Source organism: Leptosomus discolor, chromosome 3 (genome assembly GCF_034619465.1).
Source record: "Leptosomus discolor isolate bLepDis1 chromosome 3, bLepDis1.hap2, whole genome shotgun sequence".
Classification (NCBI taxonomy): Eukaryota; Metazoa; Chordata; class Aves; order Leptosomiformes; family Leptosomidae; genus Leptosomus; species Leptosomus discolor.
In genome coordinates, this window is record NC_141393.1 from 52,413,565 (window position 1) to 52,428,633 (window position 15,069).

Consider the following 15,069-nt stretch of genomic DNA (forward strand, 5'->3'; position numbering starts at 1 on the left):
AGACCAAGCTTGGTCATGGCCCTCCAGGAAATCACTTGAATTTTGTTTTCCACTGTCCATATTCTCTCCTGGGAAGCAAAGGTTCTTCTCAGGTTTTCAGATCACTAAAGAAAAGGCAAAGGAAGAAATCAGTAATTCAAAAAGCCCTTTCTGCCTTGTATCCAACACTTTGTCCACACTCACTTGTTTAGTATGGAGATGGAGCTACATTGTGCCAGGCTAAGCTCACAGCCTGTTGTTTCTTCAACAGGACTTCAGCAACCTAGACAAGAAGTGATCTGTGTAAGTGGCTCCTGTAACCATCAGTGCTCCAGCTCCAGTGCCTTTACCTTCACTACCATCTAGCTTACCGATCTGCTCCTGCTGGAGCTCTTTCTCCTGCTTTAGTCAATTCACAGACCAAGAGAGTGATACAATGATCTGAGCAGATGAGCAAAACCAGATTTCGTGCGGGAATAACTTAGTCCAGGGAAGAACATATATAGTAGGCTGGTACAACATCAGAAGCTGGAAATACAGGGACACCTGGGAAAAACAAACCTTAATTCTAAACAAGACTGATGGGATCCTTCTGCCCTCTTCCTACAGAGGGCGCAGATACAATAACAAACAACTCTCGGGGTTCTAGAATGTATAAGGGAACTTCACAAAGAAAGAAGTTTGCATATCTGAAGTTCTGTCCCCAAGAACTTGCAGATCTGGTGTCCTGACATTTCAAAAAACTCAGGGCTAATGGCTGGAGAACATTGCACAAGAACAGGATACTCTGCTCTAAAGATTAGGGTAAGGAGATCCAAATTCGAGGCTTGGTCTCCAATGTCGCAAGTGCGTTGTTAGGAAACGGGGAAGCTGCAAAGAACACATACTTTCAGATGGAGAAGGAGAAAGGACTCTCAGCATTGAGGTTTTGCTAACTATTTTAGTGAGCAGCACCCACACACACAAGAAGGTGGGGCTTTCAAACAGCGTATGATGAAAGAAAAATACGTACAACACGGAGTGGTACGGCGCAGATGGGCACACTGCGCAACTATGCTAGGAAAATTTGCTCTTAACAGAGAGGCGACCTCACCACAGCACCCAAACCGCCTTGGTATGGGATGCCTGTTGGCTCCACACGCAGGTGCAACGTGGCTGCCGGTGCCAGGTAGGCGCTACTCAGCCGCCGCCTTGCCGCCTTCTCGGGGCCTCGTCTGTCCAGCTGCAAACCCACCGCGGGTCTAAAGCAACAGACATCATCAGGGGCTGAGAAGGAAGGAGCCCGCCTGGGCCTGCTGCACCGTTACACCCGCCTCAGCCAAGAGCGCGGAAACCGGCCGGGGCGCGCCGAAATACTCTTCCCTTTCCCACTCGGACTACGCAATCGCACGCAGCCGTTAGGGATGGCAGACGCCTACCGAGATTACCGGCCCAAGCCCCGTCCACCACGGGAGCAACGCGCTGCAGCGGGAGCTCGCCGGCTGCTACCGGGGAACACGAGCGGAGCAAACATGGCTCCGCGACACCCCGACGGCGGCAGCGCCACCCTGCTCTGCACCCGATCCCGTGGAACCTCGCCTGCCGCCCCGGAGACAGGGGAAGGTCACGGTCACACCCCACCCCCCCCCCCCCCGAGCGCCCACCCAAGCGGCCCCGCCGCGGGTCGGGAGCCGGGGCCGCCCCTCCTGCAGCCCGGGCCCCGCGTGGCTCCGCCCCCTGCCCTGCGCGCGGAGCCCGCTGGGACGTGGAGTCCCCGCCGGGAGAGCTCGCGCGTAGGGGCAGGAGAAGCGTGACTACAAGCCCCAGGATGCTTTGCGCGGAGGCCCGTCGCCCAGGAGACGGGGCGGCGTATCGGGCGGGAGTTCCCGCCGTGCCCCCCATGGTGCCCCGCGCGCCGGAGGGCTGTCACAACTGCCCTGCCCGTGATGCCGCGCGCAGCGGGGGGGCGCATGGCGGAGCGCGTGGGAGATCGGTTGCGAGGCGCCCTGGGCCCCTTTGGCTTCGAGGTGCACGCCTTCAAGGTACTGACGTCACGCGCGGCTCACCGTGACCTTGCCTGCGCCGACGTCAGTTGGAGCGGCGTCACTATTGTGTGGGGTGGGCGGAGCGCGGGAGGGAGGGAGGGTGGCGGTTCCCACAGCTGGCGGTGACCCTGGGCCCGGCCCGGCCCGGTTCGGGCCGGGACGGGCGGAGCCTCGGCGGGGGACAGGCAGGCGTCGCGCAGCCGCCGTGGGCTGAGGCTCGCCGGTCCTGCGCCACCGAGTTCACGCCTTAGCCTGTACACCGGCCGCCCGCTACTCGCAGGGCCGACGGCAGGCGGCAGTGCCTCCCCGGGGCCCGGCGCAGGGGGGCAGCGATCCAGCGAGTGCGGAGTGAAGGCAGGCTGCTGCGGCGCACCTCCGGGCGGGGGTGCGGCTAAAGGGGGCGGCCGGAGTCTCGGGGAATTCAGAGCTACCCTCGGCTGACCGGGGCCTGGGCCTCGGCGCAGAAGTTCCTGGGCTGGGGCTGGAAACGCACCAAGAAGCCGTGTGGCACTGCTGCTGGCGCGGGTTAATGGACAAGCGTGAGAGGGCTGCTCGGCCTGCCCGGGGACGAAGCTCAAGGTTGTCGCTGTGCCTTAGCACCGGCGGCGTACCAGCCGAACTAGAGCTTTGCTCAGGTCCTTTATGCTGGTCCTAGTCCAATAAGGTCAGGAGAGTTGGACCTGCAGAGAGTAAAGTCCTCTAAGCAAGCTTAAATTTTAATCTAAATGTAGAAGCACCTGTACATTAAAGCGCAGGCTACCTCATCCGTTTGTACATGGCCTGCTGACACTGGGCTCATTCTGTCCACTGAAGGGGGTCTGTCCCTTGCAGCTTTGGACTTGATCATCTCAGAGGTCTTTTCCAATCTAATGTGTGATTCTAACTGAGGCAGCCTCTTCTGCTGTCCCCTGGCTCAGACTGTATAGTTTCCACCAAACTTAGGTGCTCCTTCTTTGCGCTCCCCGGGGGCAATCTGTAATATCAAATACAAATCTACAGTCAAATACAAATCAATCCATAATAAACATGACCCTCCCTTCCTTGGGGATTGTTCTATTTGTCACTTGAAATATTTGTATTTCCTGCTATATTCTCAATCTGACAGAAAGTAAAAGGGAATGAGGCGCTGAGAGAAGTGAAATATCCAGAATTTGGAGGAGAGTTTAACCCTGCTTTCCCAAAACACTGCAGAAGAATTAGGTGCAGAACCCTGATCAAACCCAATTATAGCTACCAGAGGGAAACCTTATAGTGCTCACTGTATCTCTAGATTCAGTTTTCATACAGCTAGCCCTGGTGCACTGACTGATGTATACTGGGACATCAGCAAGCCTTAGATTCACATCTCTGTAATTTCTTGTAACATCTTGATTCAACGTCTTAAACAAGAGCTACAAAACTGATTAAACTTTGAGGTTGATACAAGAATATATCTTTATAATAAGCTTAGTTCCATATCACAGCTTGGTCAGGGTTGGAAGAGACCTCTGGAGATCATCTAGTCCAACTCCCCTGCTAAAGCAGGTTCACCTAGAGCAGGTTACACAGGACTGCGCTCAGGCGGGTTTTGAATGTCTCCAGGGAAGGAGCTCCTTGCTCATCCAACCCAATCCAAGGGCAGCCTCTTCCAGTGCTCTGTCACCCTCAATGTAAAGAAGTTTTTCCTCATGTTGAGGTGGAACTTCCTGTGCTCCAGTTTGTACCCGTTGCCCCTTGTCCTGTCGCTGGGCACCACTGAAAAGAGCCTGGTTCCATCCTCTTGACACCCGCCCTTTAGATATTTATAAGTGTTGATAAGGTCCCCTCTCAGTCTTCTCCAGGCTAAAGAGCCCCAGGTCTCTCAGCCTCTCCTCATAGGAGAGATGCTCCAGTCCCCTCATCATCTTAGTAGCCCTCTGCTGGACTCTCTCCAGTAGCTCCCTGTCCCTCTTGAACTGAGGGGCCCAGAACTGGACAGAGCACTCCAGATGCAACCTCACCAGGGCAGAGTAGAGGGGGAGAATAACCTCCCTTGACCTGCTGGCTTGACTCTTCTTAATGCACCCCAGGACACTATTGGCCGCCTTGGCCACAAGGGCACATTGCTGGCTCATGGTCAACTTGTTGTCCACCAGAACTCCCAGGTCCTTCTCCACAGAGCTGCTCTCCAGCAGGTCGACCCCCAGCCTGTACTGGTGCGTGGGGTTATTCCTTCCCAAGTGCAGGACCCTACACTTGCCCCTGTTAAACTTCATCTGGTTCCTCTCTGCCCAGCTCTCCAGCCTGTCCAGGTCTTGCTGAATGGCAGCACAGCCTTCTGGCATGTCAGCTACTACTCCCTTGGGGTACTACACTCCCACTTAGTGTCATCAGCAAACTTGCTGAGGGTTCCTTCATCCAGGTTGTTGATGAATAAGTTGAACAGGAACGGACCCACTACTGACCCCTGGGGAGCACCACTAGTCACAGGCTTCCAACTAGACTCAGCACCACTGATCACAACTCTCTGAGCTCTGTCCTTCAGCCAGTTGTCAATCACTGTCCACTTGTCTATCCCACACTTCCTAAGCTTACCTATGAGGATGTGGTGGGAGACAGTATCAAAAGCCTTGCTATAGTTGAGGTAGACAACATCCACTGCTTTCCCCTCATCCACCCAGCCAGTCATGCCATCACAGAAGGCTATCAGGTTGGTCAGGCATGATTTCCCCTGGGTGAATCCATGCTGATTACTCCTGATAATCTTCTTTTCCTCCATCTGTTTAGAGGTAACAGCCAGAACAAGCTGTTCCATCACCTTTTCAGGGATGGAGGTGAGGCTGGCTGGTCTGTAGTTCCCCAGATCCTCCTTCTTGCCCTTTTTGAAGACTGGAGTGACACTGGCTCTCCTCCAGTCCTCAGGCACCTCTCCTGTCCTCCATGACCTGTCAAAGATGATGGAGAGCAGCTTAGCAATAGTGTCTGCCAGCCCCCTCAGCACTCGTGGGTGCATCCCATCAGGGCCCATGGGCTTGTGAGTGTCCAGTCCAGCTAAGAGATCTCTAACCCAATCCTCCTTGGCCGAGGGGCAGTCCTCCTTCCTCCAGACTTTCTCTCCTACTTTCAAGGTCTGGGATTCCTGAGGACCAGCCTTAGCAGTAAAGACTGAGGCAAAGAAGGCATTCAGTAACTGCCTTCTCTGCATCCTCCATCACCAGGGCATCTGCCTTGATCAGCAGGGGGCCCACCTTTTCCCTGGTCTTCCTTTTGCTGCCGATGTATTTGAAGAATCCCTTCTTATTGTCTTTGACATCCCTAGCCAGACTTAATTCCAAACAGGCCTTAGCCTTCGTCGTTGCATCCCTGCATTCTCTGACAATATTCCTATATTCCTCCCAAGTGGCCAGTCCCTTTTTCCACATGTTGTAAACCTCCTTCTTCCCTTTGAATGTTTCCAGGAGCTCCTTGCTCATCCAAGCAAGCCTTCTGGCTGCCACTGTCACCTGTAAAGTCACTTTTAAATTAATTTCACTGATATTTAGAGGTGACCAGTGTCTTGTATTTTCAGACTAAATGTTAGGGTTCCATTAATTGGTATCTTTCTGAATGTTAGACCTGGTCTTTAGGGCACCCCAGGAAAGTGGGAGTTGTCATAACCTATAAAAAGACTGATGTTATTGTGCAATACATTAGTAGTGGAGTACAGGGGTTTTCAGCCATTACCTCCTCCTCCATGGCAGTTGTTGCTCTGAGCCCTGTCCTCCTGGTCCTGTCTTCCTGCTGCCCTGGCTTCATCCTTCGTTTCTGGACTGCATTATAACACATCCAGCCCTGGAAACAAATACCGAAATGTGGCTGTGTCACAATTCACACACTACAGCTGACAGTTGTGGGGGATTTTAGCACTGCTAGGAGCTTCACATCCTTCATGTCCACACATACATGTTTCCCACTGAAGAAATAAACCATGCAACTTGTCACATGACAAAACACAAGTTCCAGTTTCTTTCTGGACGAAGTTGAGAAAAAAAAAACCCACAACCTGTAAAAGCTTTATATAAACCAAAACATCTGATTTGCATTGGCAAGACTAGTTGCTCTACTTCCCTCTACGGTTTCTGAGCAGAGCTGGTTAAAGGGCAGTCTTGAGCTGAATGCAGTGGATGATTCTTATCTTTCACATGCAGCTCACAGTACAGCTTCCAGAAGCTGTAAATCCCAGTATGCAAAACATGGTTTGAATAGAAGGCACTAGGCAGGCTGCATATCTGGGTTGCAAATTAAGGTGGCTACACTTCTTTCCACTTTTTAAAATTCCTGCATGCCCACTAGCAAAAGAGTGGTGTCCCTGTTTTAATGGAGATTTGTTTTTCTTTGCCAAAGGTTGGATGGTACAATGCTGTTCTCCAGCCAGCCTTTCACCTCCCCTACTCAGATGACACACTGGCCTTCGTGGTCCTCAGCACGCCTTCAATGTTTGACAAAGCCCTTAAACCTTTTGTGAACAAAGAACGGTTGAAAATAATCAGGGATCCTGTGGATCAATGTGTTTCTCATCATTTATCATGTGTGAAGGAGGTAAGAACCTGAAATGCTGATTCCTTTTACTATTGTGGCGTATAACCAGTTGGGTTGAGCAGCAGACAAAGCTTTCCAGGTTCCTGCCCTTGCTCTTTAGAAGGGGAAAATGTTATTCATGATGGCAAGAGCATCACAGGCTGTTGACCTGCTTTACTTGCATACTCTGTCTCTTTGCCATTACCACCTGTAGCAATGTAGAGTGCTTTACAGTCATAGTTTGAAAACCCAAGGCCACAAGCGTGCTGATAGGTTTCAGTAGCAGGATGTGTAAATCTGCAGGCTTCATATGTGCCTGATTTGCTAGCATCCAGTGCTTCTGTAGTGGCAAATCTTTTTCCATGAGCCTGGGCTGATGTTTTTTTCATTTTCCCAGAAATTCCCTGACCAGAAGGTGGATGTCATCTTTGATTACGAGATTCTGCCAAGCCGAAAGCCCAAGTTCTTGGCACAGACAGCTGCCCATGTTGCTGGAGCTGCGTATTACTACCAAAGGAAGGATGTGAAGCTTGATCCTTGGGGGAAAAAGGTGAGGCAAAAACACAGTCTGGGAAGAAACACTAAACTGCAATCACTGAATCATACAACTATTGTTTACTCACTAGTTCTTCCTGCAGGGAAATACAAAGTTCAGATCACATATAGATGCATAAAGTGTTTCAGACAGGATTTGGAAGCTTCCAAGACTCTTCAGGGTGGTAGGGAGATGCATACATGGAGAAGAATATCTTGATCTATTAAGCCTACTTAGACAGGAGAATAAATTTCAATGTAAAAGAAGACCTGTGGCTTGAAGCATTATAAATTTTTAAAAAAAAAAATTGCACTGTGGTTAATTTCTGTGTTAGATTTTTCAAAAAGGGACCTCTCACCACATTACAGAGTGGTGTGTGTGTGGACGCAGGAAAATGGGAATGAAGTGCAATGCTTCAAGTTCAGGGAAGAGCTTTACTTTCTTCTCTGTATAGCACTCCAACAGAGGGCTAGGAGTGTGAGAAGATGCATCAAAGCTTGAGGCTTTGAACTCTAACCATTATTAGAGACAAAGCGAAACATCCTAAATCCTTCTTTTTTTTCTTCCAGAAGATCTATGGCGTATGTATCCATCCCAAGTATGGTGGTTGGTTTGCTATCCGGGGTCTCCTCCTGTTCCCAGATATTCAGGTACTGTTCCTGAAACAGTCTGCCCCTGTTGACTGTGTGAGCACAGAGGAGAAAAGAATCGAGTTGCTGGAGCAATTCAATTTCCACTGGCAGGATGGCCGCTACAGGGACATAATTGAAGTGAAGGAAAGGTATTCAGAGGAGCAAAAAGCCTACTTTGCCACTCCTCCAGCGGAGAGATTCAGACTGCTAGGGCTGACACAAGAAGCCCAAGAAAAACACATTTCACTGAGTAACATGGCTCCATGAAGGGGCAGAGGGCAAGCAAAGTGTAACTCATCAGCACCTTCTTTTCCACGGTGCTGAGGAGGATGGCGTGCTGATACAGAGACAGCAAACCCAAGCAGCACGTGCAGCATCTCAGTCCAAACATCAGCTTCTTGGAGTGAGAGGGAGCACTGCATCATAGCACTTGTGGTCTGGAGGAAGGTGGGAGCCCTTTGTTCTGTGGTGTTGCTGATTTGGTGTGTCTTTTGGCAGCCTGGTAAAATGCCAATTAGCCTTTGGTTGGGAAAAGTTCAGACACCCTGGCAACTGGAAAACCTGTGCTGCTTATTAGAGAAGTCATTTTTGGGTGTATTCTGTGTAAGAGTAAAAAAAAATTAATTTTCCACCCTTGTCCTCGGAAATTTTTTTTTTTGTCTGAACGTAGGGCAGATACTTTTTTAGATGTATGCAGCATTTTGTTACTCTGTGTCATATATCTCCCTAGGGAATAAGCCTTCAGTCTTTTCAGTCTTGTCTTCCTCAGAAAGAAAATTTGCCCTGTATTCCTTCACTTGGAGTGAATGTCTCCTTTCTTTAACATTCAAAAGAAAATTCTCCAGAGATTGTTTCGTTGAGTCCCGCACATGGAGCAGGAGTGGGGAAAATGGAGCCAGCGGCAGCCACCTCCTTCAGGGTAGTTGCGAAAGGGACAGTACAAAGGTCACAGTCACAGCTCGAGTTTGCTGTTTCCTCTTCACCAGCGTCAGCTTCTCAGAATAAGGTGATGTCTTTAGGTCAATTTTAAGCATTTATCCATTATAGAGCAGCCGACTACAGTCTTCAGAAAGATGCTGAATAATGTCTACGTGAGTGGAGTTTTTACTCATGGTAAGATAATTGACTGAAAAAGACAATTCTTGTGACCTTTTTTCTAAGGTAGATGAGGTTTTTATTTAACATATTCATCCGTGTTGTGCCAGCACACGCCACACCCCTCCCCATTTTACTACCATAGTTTCGTGTTGTACTTTCTATACAAGAGAGACCGTAAACCTGCACGCCTGTAAAAACCATTGTGTGAAGCATTGTCACATGCACACGCAAACAAGCAGAGAAAAAAAAGAATATATTCATAGCATTCGTGTTACTTATATTGCTGGATAAAACATCTTCAGACAGAAACATAACCTTTTTTTTAGATGACTTTATCCTGTTGAGGCTACAGTGGCACTGGGAATCAGGAATTAATTTATCTTTGAGCACTTTGAGGCTCAGGCCTCATTAAAATAATATAATAAATTAAAATAATATTTGATGCTAGTTTTGTTACTTGACTGCAGTGCATTACTGCAAGTTGCTAAGTACTTTTCCCCTTTCTGTGGTATCAACATGATGATGCAAAAATACACACTTTGCAGACCTGAGCCCTTTCTTTTTGTTTTGTGTTGTGATCCTTCGTAACCTTTTTCAGACTGAGACACTGACGCTGCCCTCCCACTAAGTCACTGCTTGATACAGGTTATCATAGTTTATTTACAAACTAAGCATAATCAAAATTCAGCATAACAAGTTTGTTTTCCTGTAAACAGAGCAATGAGCATGTGATCACTGGGTTTGTTCAGTGTATTTGCTGTTACAAAAAAGTCTTTGTTGCTTTCCATGCTTTGTTCACCACATCTGACTAAGGCAGACACCTGACTTACTGTGTGATGGTGGTATTGTGATTTTTAAGTTAAGCAAAATAATTATTTTTTTTTTAAATTCTCTTCTTTTGTTATAGAATTACTTCTGGTTGAAATGTTGGTTGACCTTCCAGAACTTTCCAACTGAACTGTAATTTAACAGGGACTTGATTATATGGTTCATATTAATAACATAAAAAATACTGATTCTCTTAGAAGAATAAATACAGAATTGAATCAGAGTTATCTTTTTTACAATTTAAAGTAAAATATTTTGCTATTTTGGAGCTGATTTCTTACAAATATTTAATATTTTGTCTTAGTTTATTTATTAAACAGATTACCATAGCCATTTTAATTTCCATTTTTGTAATTAATTTCTCTTCAGATGGTATTTTGGTTAATAAAATACACAAAGTTGTAAGTAACCCTCAGTACTGAGTATTTTTTTTTAAACAATGCAACGATTAACTTGTGGAGAGCTAAATATGTTAAAGTGAGAATCAGTCACTGTGTTTTTAGCATACTGAAAATAATACCTAAGACACACAAAATCCAGTATCTGAAAACAAAAGAAAAAGCTAGTTATCTTAGTAGAAGTTAGTAAACTACTATGGCAGACTCATCTGGGATATAAAAAAACCAACACAGATCACATGATGAATAAGTCTAATACATGTTTATCTTTCCCAGCTCATTTCAGCAAGATTGTTTAACAGCAAGCACATAACAATGCACGTTCATTTTTTCCTCTGTTCTTGCCGTAACAGAAAGTTCAAGGTGTCCAGCGATATGTAACTGATATTTGAGGCATTTTTTTCCTCAGTAACTTAAAAGTTAATACCTGTAAGTACTGGAATTCATATTTGTTAAAACCTATTAGTGAATACTGAGTCATAGTAAGGGCAAATCCGTGTTCTTTGTGCTTCTGGCAATGGAGTTACATCAGGCAGAACAGAGTACAAATATTCAATGACATATCCATTCCTACTACAGTCATTTTGGAGTGAATTCGATTGGCTCTTACTGGCTTTCTCTTAGCTATGTCCCCGAGATCCACAGCTGCAGCCAGTCATTTTCTTTCCTTGCTAGTTGGAGCATAATGGTCTTTGTCTTACAAAATTGGAATTTAAGAACCTGTTTGACTTATCTCATCTCTTGGGACAAGACTAGACATGGTGAGGAACAGATCTGGATCCTGAGGCATTATGAACGCATTCTTATTTTCAGCACTTGCAAATGTCAAACAAGTAATTGCAAATACTTGGATAGATTTACCAGCTCAAGTATCACATTTTATGTTTTTAGACAAGTTTAAGTTTCTCCTCTAAATCCTAATTTTTAAACATTTATCGAAGTATCTTTTGTCCTCAATATAACCAGTAGGGTGAATATTTGAGAGCTGAACAGTAAAAATATAAAAAATTAAAAGCTGCTTGAATTTTAATTCAGTTTTAGCAACACGATATTCAGTATATTTCAAGCTAATAAAATATTCTGTGGAGAATTAACATCTTTTTAATGTGTTCATGCACGTAACATTTATTACTCATCTTCTTCAGTTAAAATTTCCTTTTTTAACTCCATTAACCTTAAAATAACTGAGATTTTTATTGATTAAAGATGTGACAGAAAATACCAAAGGACAATCTAATCTGGTGACAAGCAGCTGTCAGGATTATTGCTCAGTAAGGGAAAAACACTGGAGAAAACCCTGTTGTGGTGTTTCTTTTCTTTTTTTTGTACTAGTTAAATCAGTTACATCTCAGTGGTGCAAGAAGCAGCACTGTTTCTCTGGGGTATGAAGTACAGTTTGGCAAACTTAATTCCTGATATTGCCTTATTTCCTTCTATAAAAAGGGTGGCTTTTAACAGTCCTGTCTTACTCTAAACTATGGAAGACTAAAGGTGGTTTGCTGTATAAATCAGTGCTGGTGTGTCAGACAAAACCAGCCAATCTTATGAGAGAGCAGTGCACTCTTCCGGTTTGGTTTTGGTTTGGGGGTTTCTTTTTAAGGTTTTGTTTTGTTTTGTTTTGTTTTTCTTTTAGGGCTAGATTGCCCTCCTCTGGGTCAGAAGCATAGTTTTTTACTCATTCAGTATAGCATACATGGTCTTTATTAATTTGTGACCAAAACTATTGGTGGTGTACCTATTATTTAACATGGGTTAATTACTGAAAATACACAGTAACTTGAATTTGACTAAAAAAAAAATCAGAATCAGCAGTCTTTGTTCAGCCCCATGCAAAAACTCCATTTAAAAACTTAGCTTTGAATACTGATTTCAGCAGCAACAGTTCCAAAGTTCTAGCTTAAGGGGAAGTGCAGTTTAATGCAGCGGAGTGCCAGCTGTACCTCTGCAACCTTAACTTTCACAAATTCATCTACCAAAATGGACAAGTGTATTTGTGAGACTTTTTTGCTGTTAGGCTGGCTTCCTGTCATATATATCCTGTGATGGATCATCCATCACGTTTGCTTCAGAAAGCAAACAGAGCACTTCCCTTCTAGGTTTTCAAAGAGGAAACAGAAAGAACCAAGGAACACAAATAGGTTTTTCTTTTCTCTCTGCAACTGAAAAAACACATAGATGTTCACATTCCTTAGAAAACAGTACTTTAGGTGAAGAAATGGAGTGGTTTGTGGGGGGTTTTTTCCAATAAATGAAACACAATAATGGGAAATATGATGAGAAACTTAAAAAAAAAATAAATACTTTATCACAGAATAAGCAATAAGATATTTTAGTGGAATGTTTAAAATCTCTCCAATAATATACCACAATTTGCAAATGTGATTATACATGTATAAAAGATTATACATGTATAAAAGTATTTGAAATGGCTACTTCCTGAAAAGTTATGTAACTATCACTCATTAATATTACATCTCATATATATGTATTCTCATTATTCTCATTCTCAATATAATATTCTCATTTTGTGTTATTTTTGTTTGTACATAATTCAGTGAGCAATTTTATTTTTAATAACTGCATTTTTTTTCATATATCTGTGGGCAAATTAACATCAAGAGAACAGTGTTAAAAGATTCCAAGCTGAGCAATTATGCAGGCTTATGTAATTGATGAAAGAGTAGCCAAAACCTTGGAATGTACCTGATCTCAAGCAGAGGCAGCCCAGGGAGGCTCGAGATAAGCAAGCTGTACATTTCTGCTTTGCAGTCTTATGGTTGCCGACTTAGATGCGTGACTTTATGGAATAAAGTCAAGATAAGAGTGTCTCCTCTAGTAACCTTAGGTAATTATAATACTAAAATATACACCCACTTGTGAATAATGAGCATGCTAATTAGGAAACCTCCCCCAAATATTTTAGACATAGAGTAAAATGCATATGTATGATGAAGTTGGGTGAGAGGTGGATAGGGAAGTTTAAGCATTTTGCTACTATAAAAAAAGGAACACATGATGTAATCAGTGTGCTGGCTGGTATTAGACGCCCGGCGCCCTGCTCTGCAGAGTAGAAATAAAGACAAGTAACTCTGTGTGTTGATTTGATCTTTGCACACTGGGTGAAGAACCCAGATTTGGGACAACAAAATGGTATCTTGCACAGAAACATTCCAAATTCAGACATGTGTCCCATAATATGTACAATGATTCTAAGTTTCAAGTGAAAGAGCCAAGTTTCACATTAAAGGGCAAACCTATCATCACTAGGTGTGGTGAGAAGAGCTTACCACAGGCACGTCTCCTGTTCAGGAACACCACAAACAATTCACAGCATGGTGGCAACTTGTTCTCCTGCAGCCACGTATCTGTGCAACACAGATTAGTTGATTCTGCAGAGTCGTTTGCTTTGCGCAGGCTCTGGCCTGTAAAGCCATTCTGTAATATCACACTCCTATATTCTGTGAAGTGCTTAAATTCTACCAGTGTTACAGCTGAAGACACTGACTGGTGGCTTGATATGAACACAGATGTGTGGACAGCCAAAGTAAGATCAGTTCTGACTGTACAATAAAGGCAAATTCATCTGTGTTCTCCCTTCTAGTATTAAAAATAGAGGCTCATATAGTCATGATTAAAAAGATACCTGCTATTTCTTTGATTTCCTAGTTCAGCATTCTTTTTGTATGTACCATTAGTTTGTACCAAAAAAAAGACAGTGACAGCTTTAACACACTTTTTGAATCAATGTTCAAGTGTGCTGCATTCCTACTAGTATGTGGAGGACAGAACTAACTACCCTGTGGCTTCACACCACTCCCCTGCACTTACCTCACTTCACCCTTTGCAAAGTACAACCACGACGTTTCTGTTTTAAGTGCTTTATGCTTTATCTGTCTATCAAGATACTTCAGAAGACTTACATAAGACTGTCATTTAATACTGAACATCAGACCCACTGAAAATTTCAGAGGATATATATAATATTTTTCAATCTATTAATATGATGAACCCCATTATTTTAACATAATCTTCATATGATTGTTACTTCAATGTACAACATTACTGAAAAGCACAGTCATGGGGCTTTTGTAAACATGCTTTTCTAACCAAAGTGCATCATTTTGCAATACCTGGGAGATGTAAACTACTTGCTTTTGTTCTTTGGACTGTATTGATTTGTTGGACAATCCAACAACCTATTCATCAAAGGCCTGATAAAAAGGCTGGAGCACTTAAGAAAATAGTACTTTTTTAATTTAGTCACTTTTTAGAGTATTTTCAAAACCAATGAGAAACTCATTTTGTAACAAAGTGCTAATTCTTTAAACATTACTAAGCAATTTTTTTCTTATAAACATCTAAAAATAAATATGCAATTGCTAATTTTGAAATAACATACTCATAAAAGATGTACAAAATCTAGTAAAGGTTAGGTTCTATGTTGAATATCAGAAGTCATGTTCTATGTATTCTATGATAACAATAATGTACAGAATTTAAGCCTGATGCACTGTTTTGTATTATACAGACCGAAAAAATCCTGTTGCCCTTATACAAACGCTATTCTTAATTACAGATATCACAAAAATAAGGGAGTAAAGATTCTTCATTTTAGATAATATATGAAGAACACAATGCGTAGAAGATTCATTTCCTTCCACTTTTACTCAGTTTTCAATAAGATCAGACAAACCAGGACCTGAAGCCATTGTCCATAACACTGCAGTGAACAGGACCTTTGCATTTTGAGGGCAAGATCACATCACCTAAGAGGTGATGTCAGGGCTACTTCACCACAGCTGTTAAAGTTCAAAGACCCACAAGAGTCTCCTATTGTTAGCTACTGTTGCATACAACTTTGAAATAATATTTAAATACACACAGTTTTAACAGTTCTACAGATCTCACCAAACAGATAAAATCCCATATATATTTATATAATTACATCTACTATAGCTGCTTACCAGTTTGACCACTCGGTGCTGCGTGGTTCAGCCCTCAAAAAAAAAAAATATATTAAAATAGAGACAATTTCATTATCATGAAAGTAGTAAATGACT

General features: G+C 43.8%; 1 protein-coding gene and 1 long non-coding RNA gene across 3 annotated transcripts; one reads left to right on the forward strand and one right to left on the reverse strand.

Moving 5' to 3' along the window:
* The first annotated feature begins 1,904 nt into the window (after window positions 1-1,904).
* Window positions 1,905-9,918, forward strand: MMACHC (metabolism of cobalamin associated C). Its single transcript, XM_086463076.1, has 4 exons — window positions 1,905-2,000; window positions 6,345-6,539; window positions 6,916-7,068; window positions 7,623-9,918. The coding sequence occupies exons 1-4, from the start codon at window positions 1,905-1,907 to the stop codon at window positions 7,950-7,952; spliced, it is 774 nt and encodes a 257-aa protein (XP_086319202.1). The 3' UTR covers window positions 7,953-9,918.
* Window positions 2,699-5,787, reverse strand: LOC147415861 (uncharacterized). 2 transcript variants are annotated; one of them, XR_015183420.1, is made up of 2 exons: window positions 5,685-5,787; window positions 2,699-2,976 (listed from the first exon to the last, which is right to left on the reverse strand). It is a non-coding gene; the product is annotated as an uncharacterized LOC147415861 (long non-coding RNA). The 2 variants fall into 2 exon arrangements; XR_015183419.1 differs by lacking the exon at window positions 5,685-5,787 and adding an exon at window positions 4,557-4,613.
* Window positions 9,919-15,069: the final 5,151 nt, after the last annotated feature.

What these genes read in the sequence shown, in the direction of transcription:
- MMACHC (XM_086463076.1), top strand. Translation starts at nt 1,905, where the DNA reads ATGCCGCGCGCAGCGGGGGGGCGCATGGCGGAGCGCGTGGGAGATCGG. An exon ending in ATTTATCATGTGTGAAGGAG is followed by an intron (nt 6,540 to 6,915) that starts GTAAGAACCTGA and finishes TCATTTTCCCAG; the next exon opens with AAATTCCCTGACCAGAAGGT. An exon ending in TTGATCCTTGGGGGAAAAAG is followed by an intron (nt 7,069 to 7,622) that starts GTGAGGCAAAAA and finishes TTTTTCTTCCAG; the next exon opens with AAGATCTATGGCGTATGTAT.